Source organism: Halichondria panicea, chromosome 16 (assembly GCF_963675165.1).
Source record: "Halichondria panicea chromosome 16, odHalPani1.1, whole genome shotgun sequence".
Classification (NCBI taxonomy): domain Eukaryota; kingdom Metazoa; phylum Porifera; class Demospongiae; order Suberitida; family Halichondriidae; genus Halichondria; species Halichondria panicea.
Window position 1 is genome coordinate 2,819,960 of NC_087392.1, and position 14,667 is coordinate 2,834,626.

A 14,667-nucleotide genomic window follows, 5' to 3' on the forward strand; every position below is an offset into this window, starting at 1 on the left:
CACCATGCAATCGACCTATGACATAATTATTGACCTTATGACTTTTTAGTAATTAATGACGTAATGATAGAAAAGATGTGATAAAAGACAAAACCACAAAAATAAGCCTATCTGTTTGCCAGCTTATTCCAATAAGTGTCTGCCCAGTCTTGTGCTTTCTGTATGGTGGTCTTTGGGGCTGTAAGACTTTCTGAAACTTGTTGGACAAGGTTAGGATTAGCTCTCAGGAACCTCTCAGCATCTCGTACCAGTTGCTCCAACTTGTCAGGGTTGCTCTCATCAATCAGTATGTCCTCACTGAGCTCAGGCTGGAACCGAAAGTAGGCAGAGGCTGGGAGCACATCTTTGAGAATAGTGTGAACAGCTGCATATTTAAGTATTACTTCAATGTTGAATTTAATAAGTAGGGGGGGGGGGGGGGGGGGGTTGTGTCAAAATTATTATAAAAATCAGTCGATGTGTTTACACAGTCTACCTTATAAAACAGTCTATCTTTATAACAGCAGTCGATGTTTATAAGCAACTATAATTATCATTAGTCTTTTGTAGTAAGTCGACCATTACTGATACGATTTAATTTCGTTAACTGGAGAAGGTATGGGGGGGGTGGGGCTGCACAGAGCAAGCTTTAACCAATTGACCTTAGTTCATTAAGGTCACTCATTGGATTTCTCCAGCCTGCTCTGTGCAGCACCCAACATTGACTTGATCTTAGAAACATCAAAAGAAACATCAACTCTTAGTAAACATCGGCTCCTTTTAGTTTTATACAGCATCTATTTTGGGATTTTAACACAAACGGCACCCCATAAAATATCACTGTGAGACCAGCGTGACAAACCTTCTGTGTCAGTAGCACTGGCCACAATCTTGGTGAGCTTCTCCTTCAGAGAAGTGCTTGGCTCTTTTTTGCCAGCTGGTCTCTTGGTGTAGAGCCCGGTACCCAGAGAGACAATGCACTGAATGGGGGTAGACTTGCCCCATAGGAGACGTGCCTCATGCAGCGCTATGCCACATGGGTTGTTAGTGAGTATACCGCCATCCTATGAAAAACAAGGGAGTACATAATGTAACAGCTGTATGCACCAATAACAGCACGTGTAATAATTACCTGTTCTCACCTGGTGTACATAGGGACCAATTCGGACCTCCTCAAAGTAGCCTGGAGCAGCAGTGCTGGCCATGAGAGCCTCCCATCCAATTACATCACTTGAACACAAGTAGTGGACATTCTCGGCATTGTTAGGATGATGACGGTAGTTGGTAAAGAGGAAAGGCTGAATGACTGGCCGGTTGACAATGGTGGAGACCACAGAGAGTCTAGGTACGTCTTTTAGTCGTGAGGTCTCATACATCAGATTGTCTGCCTCATCGTTGGTCCTGTACATAATTATAGAGAAAGTAATAACTATGTGGAAAACATGTACCGCACAGATAGTTATCTAAGTATAATATTAATTTGATGCACAAAAGTTACCTGATGATTCTCTGAAGCAATTTGCCATCGTAGAAAGCATGTGTGAGAAAAAGCTGAGATATTCCCAACAAATTGTTCATTTTGAACACCTTGGTGCTCATCTCGTGGTACATGCTCTCTACTTCCACTATAGAAGCCTTCTTAATACAAAGGAGGGCAGCGACGAGGGCCCCAGTGCTGGTTCCACACACATAGTCAAACATTCGGTGAATTGGGAGACGGCAAACCTCCTCCAAGTGTTTGAGAATGGCTATAGGGATAAGACCCCTGGTATACAGGTGGGAAACAAAGGCATAAACATGGTGTTTTGGAATGTGTTTGGTCAGCAGTATACCGTATAGTGATTTCGAGGGTATAAAATTAATGTTCGTGGTTTTCGCGGATTAAGTTACTCAGAATTTAATATCGCATGCAGGCTGCTTATTCTGCGAAAATTAAATCTATAAAAACCTTTCTAGCGGTTATTCCGCGAAAGTTTATACCCTTGTATGTATACATTGTATTAAAAGTATGAACACTGAACAACGGGACACACTGAACACTCAATATGCTGAAGAAGCATCACCTGTAAAGTTTAACTATACCAAAGCATACACAGACACTCACCTTGTTCCTCCTCCATCTATGGACAGTATCCTTAGCCCCCTACCAGCGTATGGAGGAGCATACCCGAGGAGAGAGAGAGCCATTCTGGCCTGGGCCTCCATCTCCATCTGTCCACAGTTACTCAGCTCAACAAGTGTGGGTACTACTCCGTTGTCCCATACCTCTCGAGCACACTCCGGATCTTTTTGAAGCTGAACCACAAACTTACCCAACTGGTCAAGATGGCGAAGATTTTTACTGCCTGAAGGAAATGTTTTGAGCTCATTACACAACAAGGTTATGGAGCTTGAAGGATCCGGCGAAGTAGACAGAAAATTATGGTTGAATTGCTTGAACACACAACGTGGATACGCAGACAGTTTTCTCATAAAATTGATGATTTGTTTTGGAATAGGTCCAGCCATAGTTCTATAAAATTCTCTAGGTGGAAAGCCAGTCAAAATAACTTCTATCATTCATGGCTTAGCCAGAGGGAAACCCAGTCCCCAAAGTAAGGACAAGGCCGCTGGTCTTGTTCTTGTTGCTCCTTGACTCTCTCAGTCTCTGATGATATTGGGATCTCTTCTTCTATTTCGTGTATCAATTTTTGCAATGGGCGCCGGCTCCACCTCAGGCATTGCCAATCGACTAACCTTTTTGTGATCTACTGAAATGACGATCACGTGCCAAATTGTTATTGACGCTATGAAAAACTGCACTTCTATTAGAAAAAAGGGCACTTCCTAGCACTAAAGTGTTTTTCTTTGATTCTCTGGCTAAGTGCATGGATCATACAGATGAAGGTAATTACTGTACTGATTACATGTGCCTCCATAATCATTTTCAATTGGCTTGCAGGTGAAATTCCTCCATTGGAGGACATGCCTGATGACCTGGATAGGTTGAGAACTAGAGACACTTCTGTAATACCAAAATCTACACGGAAGAAACAGGTAGCTAAATCACCAAAAAAGAAGAAGCAAGCACAAGGTGAATTTGGTGGATTCAAAAGAGGCTTTCTCAATCCTAGTCCGTCTGATCAAGTACCTAAGAAAATATCGCCAGTAAAGAAGCCAAATATAAAGCCAACTACAAGCACAGAAAAGGAGAGTAAAACTTCAGGTAAAGATGACGTTCCTCATATCAAGCCAAAGTCTAAAGTGTCTGGTCTGGAGCTACCTGAAGTTCAAGAAGCCATGAAAGATACCTTCCCTTTTCTAGAAAAAAACGGTTGGTCAGATTTGTATTCTGTGAATTACATTTCAGTATTCAGTTAATACAGATTGGTTAACTGAAGACCTACTTTCTAAGGTTGAGAACCACTCTAATCTCTCCAAAGTGTTCCAAGACCCCAACCTCAGTCAGATCCTTGTGGAATTTCAGAAAAACCCACAAAAAGCAATGGCAGCAGCCCAAGACAACAAAGAAGTATGTCTTTTTGTCTATGATTTCTCCATCGTACATTCACACGTACTTTCATACACGAATTTGCATTTGTACAAGAATAAACTACACAGAGAGGAATTTCAATACACATCCATTTTATGTTGGTGGTCTTCTCTTCTCATATCATATTCTAGCTCGTTTTTTCCCGGTCACAGATGAAAGGATTCCTACAGGATTTCTGTGCTTTAATGGGTGACCATTTTACAGAACTAGCTGACCAAGAGGAGAAGATAACTCCAACTGCCGAGGCAGCTCCACTAATTACAGAGGTCAAAGAGCCATCGCCAGAGGATAAAGTTAAAGAGATTTTGTCCAAACCTGAAATTAGAAAATTACTAGAAGACAGGGAAGTTCAGAAACTATTGCATCTGCTCAAAACCAACCCTGATGCAGCTCATAGGTGAGTGATCAAATTAATGTTTGATGTTAACGTTACACTATTGTCTCTTGCCGCCACAGTATGTCACAGACAGCTAACCAGGCATTGCAAGAGAAGATTAAACTCTTAATTCAGAATGGATTGTTAGCCATGCAACCTTAACAGTTTCGTGTGTCTATTTAATAATAATTTTTATGGCACTTTTTTAACTGAAACATAATAATTACATAATTATACAAGCAGCGACAACAATAACTATATCCATGACAAAACACAACTAGGTATATAATGTATGCGTGTTTCTATTTACTGGTTCAATACTTTTATTTTTTTGGCCTCGGTGGCAGCGGAATCTCGTTGTACTCAGATTCAATGGCAGGGGAAAACTCGCCAGCTGTAGGCAGCTCCTCATATAGAGATTCCTCAATGGGTCCTCCCATTGGTTCTATATAAATGTCATCATCTGCAACAGCTGGCGGCTGGTGAACGGGACTAGTCGGAGAAAAGGATGCGCTCGAGAGGGATTTTTGTAAGGGGGTCTCAGGCAGAGGTGTTGCTGATCTCTTCTTTGGTACTGGTCTGGATGGAAGCTCTGGAGGCTTGTCAAATACACCTGAGAACCTTTTGCTGTCTCGGATAGGTTCATCTCTTGATATTCTCTTGTATTCGACGGCCTGTGCAACAGCTGTTTCAGTATCCTCATATAAATCTTCATCCAAAAGGGGGGTTTTGTCATCTGGTTTTGGAGGGAGGGGGGCTGGGCCACTGCTACTACTTGTTGGCATGGATTCAGCATCATCGTAGATCTCATCAATGTGTGTATTGTTGTGTTCGATGGGTGCTGGGGCCATTATAGAATATTCTTCATCAGCCACAGCTCCAGGATTCATAAGCACTTCTTGCACATTGGCATCCATGCCTTCGTACACATCATCATCTTCCAGATGTGCTGAGGGAGATGGTGGTATGGGGGGAGGAGGTTTTGAGTCCTTTGTAGCTGGCTTGTACGTTACAGGTAATGGAGGAGGTTCCTCAGATTTTGCTGTTTTTCTTTCACTTTTTGGTGTAGGCACAGAATAACGTGGTTCTGACTGCATATCATTGTAGAGCAGGCCCGAATTTCGATCACTCTTCTTAAGGCTGTTCGAATTAGCCTCATTCATTGCTTCAGCAGCAGGAATGACTTCTGCCCCTCTGTTAGCGATGGCTCCTTCTCCATCTTCTAAAGAAGTGATCCTTGTGTCACGATATCCTAGCTCAATAGTATCGTCACCACCCTCGTCTACCTTGTAAGAATATCCACGTTTCCTTTGGTGCACTATGTATACTACCAGGACTACAAGAACAATCAGTACAATGACAAGAACAATTATGAATAGGGCAATAGCACCTCCTTCAGCTGCCAATGCACTTCTCGACGGTATGCAATCTATTGACAAGGGACCTGTACAACCAATCTCACAAGTGCTGTGACAAATCTCACACTCGTTTGTATTATCATCAGCATAGAATGTGTAACTATTATTAACATTAGGACAGGCGTTCAAACATTCTCCATTCAGCAGTGGTATTGAGTTGTTACTTCCGGGAATAAGCCTGCAACCTTTGCAATCAAATGCTGTGGGACCATCACATCCCCCAGTGAGTGAGCAAGTGCTACTGCAAGGCTGACAAACCCTCACTGAATCCTCATAGAATGTCAGTCTTGTGGGGTCTGGGTTACATGTAGCCACACACTTCTTCCTTCCGTTTGGGAAAACAAAAGACGCACCCGTACAGTTTACACAATCGAATGGAGACAATCCACTGCATCCTTCCAAGCATTGGTTATTACAGGGGGCACACAAGTTACTTTCACCCTGAAGCAAATATAGTCTTGGGCAGTTCTCTAAGCAAGAATCTTGAGATATACCATCCATCAAGGTGATTGAAACAAACACATTTGAGCAATTTCTGCAATCGGTTGAGTTTGGCCCAACACATCCGTTTTCTATAGCGCACTGACTATCACATGGTACGCATCTTCGGAGTTCATCTTTGTATGTTCCAATTGGACATTCATCGATACATGTCTGGTTTTGCGAGTTGAATACATTAGCACAGCCGCCACATTCTGTTGCACTTGGTCCAGAGCAGCTCAAATTGCGGTCACACTGAGTATTACATTGATAGCAGAATATACCAGCAGTGCCATTTTCTACACCAACTCGCTGATACTCGTCTAATTCACATGCATCTCTGCAGAACCTTAGCTCACCCAATGTTGACACATTCGCACAGGAAGGCACACATTGTACATTATCGGTAGAGTTTCCTAGTTCAAGTGCAAAGTTTTGACAAGTGAAACAATCGGTCGAATTGGGTCCATCACACGTTAAGCACTCCGGATCACATGGTTGACAGTTGATAGAGTTTCCAAATTGTCCTTGAGGGCATTCATTTCTATATTCCCAGCCATTAACTACAACTGTGATTGCACCAGTATCGGATTCTAGTCGAACATCGCCAGTCATTTGTTGCCCATTGGCATTGAAACCGGCATTGAATTGTACAGCTGTGTCATTTGATAGAATATTTTCAGCAGGGATGGACACGAGACTAGCTGATGAAATTCGTGTACCGCCACCGAGCAAATTTGTACCAATAACCTCTACTTGCGTGTTTCCAAAACCGCTTGGTGGTACAACTGCATCGATCGAGCTCTGATTAAGGAACAACCATTCGATATCTTGAAAAAGAATGCCTCCAAAGTTTGAGATCAAAGTAATATCGGATGTATAGAATGAAACTGGAGAATCAGGCTGTCCGACTCGAGCAATAATACTTGTGGAAGTGCTGCTGATAACACTCAACATTACATCATCCATTAAAGCACCGCTCACACTATTTCCACCCGATAGCAATCTTTGCCCAGTGATAGTGACCATAGTCCCCCATTGTCCCTGGCGTGGCTGAATGTCTGTCACTGTTCCTTCTTCCACGTAACTCCAACCGTCCACCCTCCTCACATAGGCTCCAGTATCGGATATCAGCACAACGTCTCCAAGCTGAGCTCGTGGTATTGGATTGGCAGACATATTGGCAGACACTTGTACCGCATCATCAGTAGGCACTTGAGTAAAAGCAGCTTGGATTCCTGCCAGAAAGACAGCTTGAATACTACTTCCTCCACCAAGCAAGTTTTCACCCCTGATGGTCACTTGAGTTCCAGTTTGTCCTTGATCAGGAGTTACACTGAATATAGCTCCTTCTGAAATGTAAGTGAAGTTGAAGTCACTGACAGACATGGTGTTGAAATGGGAAATCATTGTCACTGGTCCACTGAAGGAGTGTGGAGCAGATGGGCGACCGGCTCTCACTAAAAAGGTGCTCGGGAAACCAGAACTCAAAGAGTCCACAATTCTCATTTCAATAGTGGCCTCTACACCAGCTAGAAGTATTCGACTAATTCCTTCTCCATTGTGAAAGAACGATCCGTCAATGGTCACTCTTGTTCCATTTTGGCCTATTTGTGGCATGGCGTTCATTACTCTCCCAGGTGTAAGATAGGTGTAGGCAACATTTGAAGACGATTCAGTTACAGCACCAGTATTAGAGATCACTTGAACATTGCCGGGGGATAGTGCTGTTGCAGTTTGGCCAGCAACTACTTGTATCAAATTGTCAAAGTTGGTCACAATACTCTGTACAGGAACATTGTTTAGAAGGACTGTCTCAGCTCTGTCTCCACCACCAAAAAGATTTGTTCCTGAGATCGTTACTATAGTACCCATTCCTCCTTCATCCGGACTTACAGAAGTGATTTCGCCAGGAACAATATACCTCCAGCTGTCAGGAATAGTATAATCTGCCCGTGTGTCTACCCTGTAGCTAATGTCACTAACATTTGTTTGCATTAGTGAATCACCTGCCGATGCGACTATCTCAAAATCAGTTGCAGTAATTATCGTGGCTGATACATTTCCAAATAGAATAGAGTCTACGGAGGACCCTCCAAGAAGAAGGCCTGTGCCATTTATAGACACTCTGGTTCCTCTTTGCCCTTGCTGTGGTCCAACAGAGTATACTCGAACCTGCACGTATGTGAAGCTAAACGGTAACTCAGAGGTGTATGTGGCACTATCTTGAGATACAATTACAATAGGGCCAACGAGAGCCTGTGACGTTGAATTCCGTTGCTCGGTGATCTGAACCTGCAATTCAGTATCTGTTTGAGATATGATTGTCGTTTCTATACTTGCCAGATATACGTTTGTCACAGTTAAGCCTCTTCCTGCTTGAAAGTTTTCTCCGTTGATGGTGACTACCGAGTTGAAGTAGCCTTGCATGTTTCCGGGTGAGATGGAAGAAATTTGCACAGGATCAACATACGTCCATGCATTGACAATTATCAACTGTGTTGAGTCCAAGAAATTAATTACAACATTTCCTGTTACAGGACTACTAGGATTTGTCGCATCAGTCTGTACGGTTACTGTGAGTGTACCAAGTGCGAAGGAGAAATCAATGACTGGATAGCCAGAAAACGTAACATTCTCTACTATTGGATATGGAGCATCTCCTGGGAGATTGATAGTCACAACAGTTCCGTTTTGCCCAGACGATGGTAACACAGCACCACTGCTCACTATGGGGTAATATCTCCAAGCATTGCCAGCTAGCCCGAATTGCCGCCCATCATTGGTTTCTATTACAATCGTTCCAAATTGGCCGTCAGCAGGTCCTGCTCCAGCGACGACAACAATCTCGTCATTTGTAGCATTGTCCAGTATACGATTAACTGGAATTCCAGCAAGGTATACTTGTGTAATATTAAGATCTCCAATGAGATTTCTCCCAGATATTGTAACCACTGTGTTTTCGGATCCAGCGATAGGAAATACTGACTCCACTATTCCAGGAGTTGCGTTGTATGTAAACGTAATCTGGGGATTGTACACGATTTCGCCTGTATTGTAAACTATCTGCACAGGCAACTGCTCTCCAGCATTGTCCGTCGACTGATAAACTCCTGCAACAAATTCAATATACGAAGAGTTTATAATTCTCGCTTGTGAAGATCTAGTCCGACCAACAATCACCATCACACCAACGTCATTGGCCAAAAGAGGAAATAGGTTCATTCCTATGATTGAAATAGTGTCTCCTGAGAAAGCTGTGCTTGGAGTGATAGAGTCCATCTGACCAGGTGGAGAGTAGTTCCAAGCATTCTCAAGCTCCAAGAAGGAGCCAACGGATGATGTCACTCTTACGAAGTCATTTTGTGTAGCAATTGGGGAGATTCCGACACGAACAGTGATGTCATTGTTAGTACTGGTGACCACTGTTGCTGGAATGTTTCCAAACATTACCGAGGCAATGGTGGAGCCGTCACCTGGGAAGCCAAGCAAATTAATTCCAGATATCTGCACTATTGTGCCGTTATTTCCAGTCGATGGGGTTACTGTGTCTATTTCTGCAATATAGTATGTAAATGTTGTGTTATTATCACTCGTGACAACCACTCCTAGATTGGTAATAATTTCTGCCGGTCCTGTACCATTAGCAGGCATGCTCACAAGATCAGGAAAGAAACCTGCTCTGCATACGACAGTGTTTCTTGTGGACATTATTACGTCTGCAGGAATTCCAGCTAGTATGCACTGCTCAACTATTCTTCCGGAAGATCCCAGTAAGCGCATTCCTCGTAAAGTAACATCAATACCTCTTTGACCAACAGAGGGTTCTATGTTTGAAATACTACCAAGCTCCCTGTATGTCCAGAAAAACAATTCAATGATTCGTGCTCCAGTATTGATAATAATCTCAACATCACCAATTGTATCAGGTCCGCCAGCTTGAGCTATGACAGTAACGGTCTCGCCAGTAAATGATTGAACAATTGCTTCCACTCCAGCAAGAAGCACTCGTTCTACATTCATACCTCCTCCCAACAGATTGGTTCCTCTGATCGTCACACGGGTTCCTGTTGTTCCAGAGTTTGGTTCTAGCCTATCGATTTGCCCTTCCTGCAAATATTCGAATTGCATAGTCGAAGTGATGACAGCACCAGTAACGAGGGTGATTTCAACAGGGCCTGACTGTAAGTTTGATGAAGCAGCCGCTACAGTGATCAGAGAATTACTTGCAGTTCCTTCCAAGTCAGCTTGCACACCTGCTATTGTTACTTGCTGTACTTCTTCACTTCCTTGTAAGAGGTCAGTTCCCGTGATTGCTACTAAGGTACCAACTTGCCCGGAGGCAGGACTCACTGATAGTATAACTCCTGGTCGTACAAGTGCGAAGCCATTTAGTCGACGTGCAATCGCTCCAGTATTACCTGTCAAAAGAATGTCTCCTGTAGATGGAAACAATGTGGATGTTGCTGGATTGTCTACAATTTCGACCGTCACACTTTCGTCACTACTTAACACGACATTTGCGGAAACTCCAGCTAGCATTGCAGAGTCTATGGTAGTTCCTCCCCCAAGCAAATGTTCTCCTTCCATTACAACTCTTGTGCCTTTTTGCCCGACAGTTGGTGTGATGCTGTAAATTGCTCCTTCAGGAAGGTACGTAAAGCTATTAGGCAATCTAGCCACAAGTCTCTGGGGATTCTCAATTGCCACATCAGCCATAAACATACCGGCTCTCTTTGCCCTCGGTACTCGTACAGTAATTCTGTTGCCGGTTATTAAACTAACTATTTCAGCATATTCATCATCGATTGTTGCCGTCAATCCTACTGCTACGTCGAATTGAGGAGATGCTGGTACAATGATATCTATTTGAGTTCCTTCTCTTCCTGACGTTACACCGGGGAGAGAAATAGATAGCTCCACAAATCTGAAAAACATACCACTAACAAAAGATCCATCACTTGCAGTTATCTCGATTTCAGCTAGCATTGGATTAACAGTTGGAGCAGTACCCACAATCACTGATATCTCTGTTACTGTTGAAGTTACAATTCGAGAAACTGAATTTCCACCTATTGTAACACTAGTTAACTGGGCATTGCTTGGAAATAAGGCTGATCCTCGAATTAGAACTCCAATCCCCTCAGCCCCCTCATCAGGGCTAATATCAGAAATAGATCCTGACTGTTCGTATGTAAAGTTCGTTGTAGAGGTGATCGTAGCTCCTGTATTGATTGTCAACTGAATTGGTCCTTCATCTAGATCTAGTCCTGGTCCAACCACAATTATAATTTGGGAATTATCGAACGAGTTGATTGTTGCAATAATTCCAGCAACCGTAATCAAGGTAATGGAATCTCCATATCCAAGCAAGTTTTGTCCAAGAACAATTACCATAGTTCCCTCTCGACCAGTTGTAGGGGAAAAGCTGTCGATGATTCCAGAACTTCGATGAGTATAGTTACCTCCTAGAACAATGGCTCCAGTATCCGCCATTATGAATGCTTGGCTGGGAGTGGCAGTAATTGTACGAGTATCAATACTGCCCATGATAACATCAATCCTCGTATCAGATGAACTTGAAATTATAGTTTCCACACCATCCACTAAAACTTGGATTGCAGCACCCCCACCACCTAGTAGGTTAGTGCCAGTAAGAGTCACTCTAGTGCCGTCTTGGCCTGTCGGAGGCTGTATATCATTCACCATGCCTTGTACTAGGTATGTCCATATTGGAGCAGATTCCACAATTGACGAGGTGTCGGAAGTAATTGTTACTACTACAGGAGTGTTTTGGACAATGTCTGTATTGGTCTGGATACGTACTCTGATAGAAGTGTTGAGCGATTGAGCATGGTCTATGATTGCTGGAGTATTTCCAAACATGACACTTGTGATATTGTTTCCATAGCCGAATAAGTTCATGCCACTGATAGAAACTGTATTAAATAAAAGAGGGAAAACATGTCAAAATGTGATTGGAAAGGTCAGGGTTAGTGAAATATTCACGAAGTGAGATAAACCCATGCAAGGGGAGATTCATTCAATGCTGTGTGCACATATGGAAACCGTGAATAGAGACAAAACTAGAATCGTGCATCATACCACATTATTGATACGGTCAGGAATCATTAGTCATGTTATTTCCTTTCCTTCAACCTGGCAACTACTCATGAATTTCCACAAACAACACATTCATCACTATTATACGTACATACTAATCGCAAGCACTCACCAAATGTTCCACTTTGTCCCTCATTTGGCAATATTTGACTGATTGAACCTCGAACACGGAACTCAAATACATCAACTCCTCTCACTTCAGCTCCATTATCAGAGAATAAAACAATATCTGCTATACTCGGAATGCCATCAGAAGCTCTCAATGTAACTAGTGTGTCAGTCGATTCAACTAATGTCGCATCCAATCCACCGACAGTTGCACGATCGATGGAAGCTCCATAGCCGAATAGATTACTCCCTGTGATTGTTAAGAGAGTGCCAAACTGCCCAAATGTCGGAGAGACGTTGGCTATCTGACCAGGAGGCTCATAGGTCCATGTTTGAATGGTCGAGGAAACAGAATGCCTATCATCGAAAAGGTCTTCAACAGAGATTATAACTGCCCCTTGCAGACCATTTATCGTGTCATTTACTGGCTCGGCAGCTCGTACAATGATTTCCGAATCGGATAAACTCATAATAGTGGCCATAACACCATTGAGCATAACAGTAGTTGTTGGCATGACATAACCAGACAAAAGAGCTGTTCCTCTAATAGTCACAATTGTTCCTGGCTGACCTCTCGACGGAATCACTTCTTGAATTTCGGCAAACGTGAAATTTGTTGTAGATTGCACAAGTGCTCCTGTATCTGCGACCACATCGACGACACCAGTTGTGGAAATACCAGTTGAAGATGGGACTTCTACAGTAATGCATTCATTGCCTGGTAAACCAGAAAATGCAAAGGGTGTTGCCGAGACAACAGAGCTGGAAATTCCAGCGAGAGATACTTCTGAGATTGTTAGCCCACCTCCAAGTAGTCGACTGCCACATAGAGTGACGTTACCTCCTTCTTGAACAGCTGGAGGAATAATATGAGAGATGAATCCATCGTCAAGGTGTGTCCAAATGTTTTCCAGAAAAGTATACGGTCCGTCGTAGTCGATACTATTTATATTTTGTGTTGTGTTGATGCTAATAGAAACTATTCCTGGCGATCCACTGTTTGCACTAAGTTCAATCATATTGTCACTCGAGCTTACGATTTCAGCAGTCATTCCACCGATAGTCACTTGAGAGAGAGAGATAAAAGTTCCCCGTCCAAGTAAATTAGATCCAGTGATTACAATTCTAGTGCCCCTTTGTCCACGGGAAGGTGTTACAACAGCATTGCTAGTTTGTACGAAAAGAGCGAACCGCGTTGAGACCGCCAAAGTGAACATTTGATATTGTGTTGAAATTACAACATCAGCAGCATCATTTGTGGTAATAAACTCAGGAAATCGAGCAACAAAAGATATTCTCGTTGTCTCAAGGAGCTCCAATGAAACGCCACCAACAATAACTTCGTACATAGTGTTGTTGTCGCCACATGAGCTTGGTAAGCATGTGCCCCGTGCTGTGGCAATAGTTGTACCTGGCTGAGCTTGGAGTACGACTGCAAGGCTAAGAACAACTGAAAGAGATTGGAAAGGGACATAGTTAGTTAGTGTGTCAGTAAAGTACTGTATAGCTGGTTATTTTTGCGGCACGAATTTTCGAGGATTGACCCAGAAAGCACACGAATAATTATACCTCTCTACTGTAGGCGTGTGCATGGTTATTTGAACCTCTATCCTCAAAAAATTAGTTTTGGGCGATCCGTGAAAATTTTGTGCCCCAAAAATAACCCGCTATACGGTATTATGAGACAAAACGTTTGAAGAGCATGTTTCCTGCCAACTTGCACGTAGTTGCTAGTTTTAAGACAGAGTGGATATTATGACACACCGTGCATGGCATAATTATATCTGATATATAAATAACTATAATAACTATAATAACTAATAGTATAAATAACTATCGCACCCACTTGATGCTGTCTCTGGGATATTATGACACACCGTGCATGGCATAATTATATATAAATAACTATAATAACTAATAGTATAAATAACTATCGCACCCACTTGATGCTGTCTCTGTCAACACAAACATACAGCTCCATGCAAATTTCCAATTTCACAATCAAGTGGTAATGCACAGAAAGAATGCATAGAGATCTAGCTGAATTGGCCAAATCCATGGCAGACTGCAAAAATAACTCTAGAGCAGTAGCTAGACCTACAACTCACTCGTGTCATGTAGAGAAATGGTCAGTTCCACAGTAGAACAAGATGAGTTTGCTGGAATTATCCTTACTCTTGCAGGATTGCCTCCAGAGCGAGATGGTAAGGGGGGATTAACAGATAGCCTGAAGGTTACTGTTCTTTCATCAATAATCATCATGCTAGCCAGTTGTATTCTTTCAAGAGACAAATCCAGCTCCACGATAATATCAACAACCTGGTCCAGTCTCTCTCCTGTGATGGTGTACAATGTGCTCAGAGACTCATCAGTTCCTGTTGTACCAGAGGGCGGGTCTAGGCTGCTCACCACTGGCTGCTCTACTGAGCTGCATGTTTGAGCATTCCCTGAGTCCAGAAGCAGAATTACGGCAACAATATAAAGTAGACTCTTCAGTATGTACAGCCTTGCTGTAGAAGCCATTTCTTGCAATGCAAAATCAATCACAAAGCTTTTACTGTAAAGCTTGTGTTGGTTGTAGATTTGTAGATCTAGCATACGCCCATCTTTCACAAGCCCCATGAATATGATTAAGATGGGTGGGGCTCAGC

At 42.8% G+C, this 14,667-nt stretch overlaps 4 protein-coding genes across 4 annotated transcripts in view; 1 reads left to right on the forward strand and 3 right to left on the reverse strand.

Annotated features, from left to right (window-relative positions):
- LOC135350327 (chromatin modification-related protein MEAF6-like) overlaps nt 1–9,306 on the reverse strand; it is a 62,724-nt gene extending 53,418 nt beyond the window's left edge. Inside the window, exon 1 of the mRNA XM_064549080.1 lies at nt 9,297–9,306. The gene's annotated coding sequence lies outside the window, so the exon portion shown is untranslated. The remainder of the gene's footprint in view (nt 1–9,296) is intronic.
- LOC135350300 (calcium-independent phospholipase A2-gamma-like) lies at nt 27–2,697 on the reverse strand. The gene is made up of 5 exons (XM_064549051.1): nt 2,084–2,697; nt 1,478–1,744; nt 1,122–1,380; nt 842–1,043; nt 27–364 (listed from the first exon to the last, which is right to left on the reverse strand). The coding sequence occupies exons 1-5, from the start codon at nt 2,536–2,538 to the stop codon at nt 108–110; spliced, it is 1,440 nt and encodes a 479-aa protein (XP_064405121.1). The 5' UTR covers nt 2,539–2,697; the 3' UTR covers nt 27–107.
- LOC135350317 (uncharacterized) lies at nt 2,720–4,213 on the forward strand. Its single transcript, XM_064549069.1, has 5 exons — nt 2,720–2,865; nt 2,921–3,292; nt 3,345–3,490; nt 3,664–3,908; nt 3,968–4,213. The coding sequence occupies exons 1-5, from the start codon at nt 2,847–2,849 to the stop codon at nt 4,047–4,049; spliced, it is 864 nt and encodes a 287-aa protein (XP_064405139.1). The 5' UTR covers nt 2,720–2,846; the 3' UTR covers nt 4,050–4,213.
- LOC135350285 (uncharacterized) lies at nt 4,062–14,622 on the reverse strand. Its single transcript, XM_064549029.1, has 3 exons — nt 14,125–14,622; nt 12,021–13,466; nt 4,062–11,724 (listed from the first exon to the last, which is right to left on the reverse strand). Exons 1-3 carry the CDS (start codon nt 14,612–14,614, stop codon nt 4,211–4,213), a joined length of 9,450 nt encoding a protein of 3,149 aa, XP_064405099.1. The 5' UTR covers nt 14,615–14,622; the 3' UTR covers nt 4,062–4,210.
- Nucleotides 14,623–14,667: the final 45 nt, after the last annotated feature.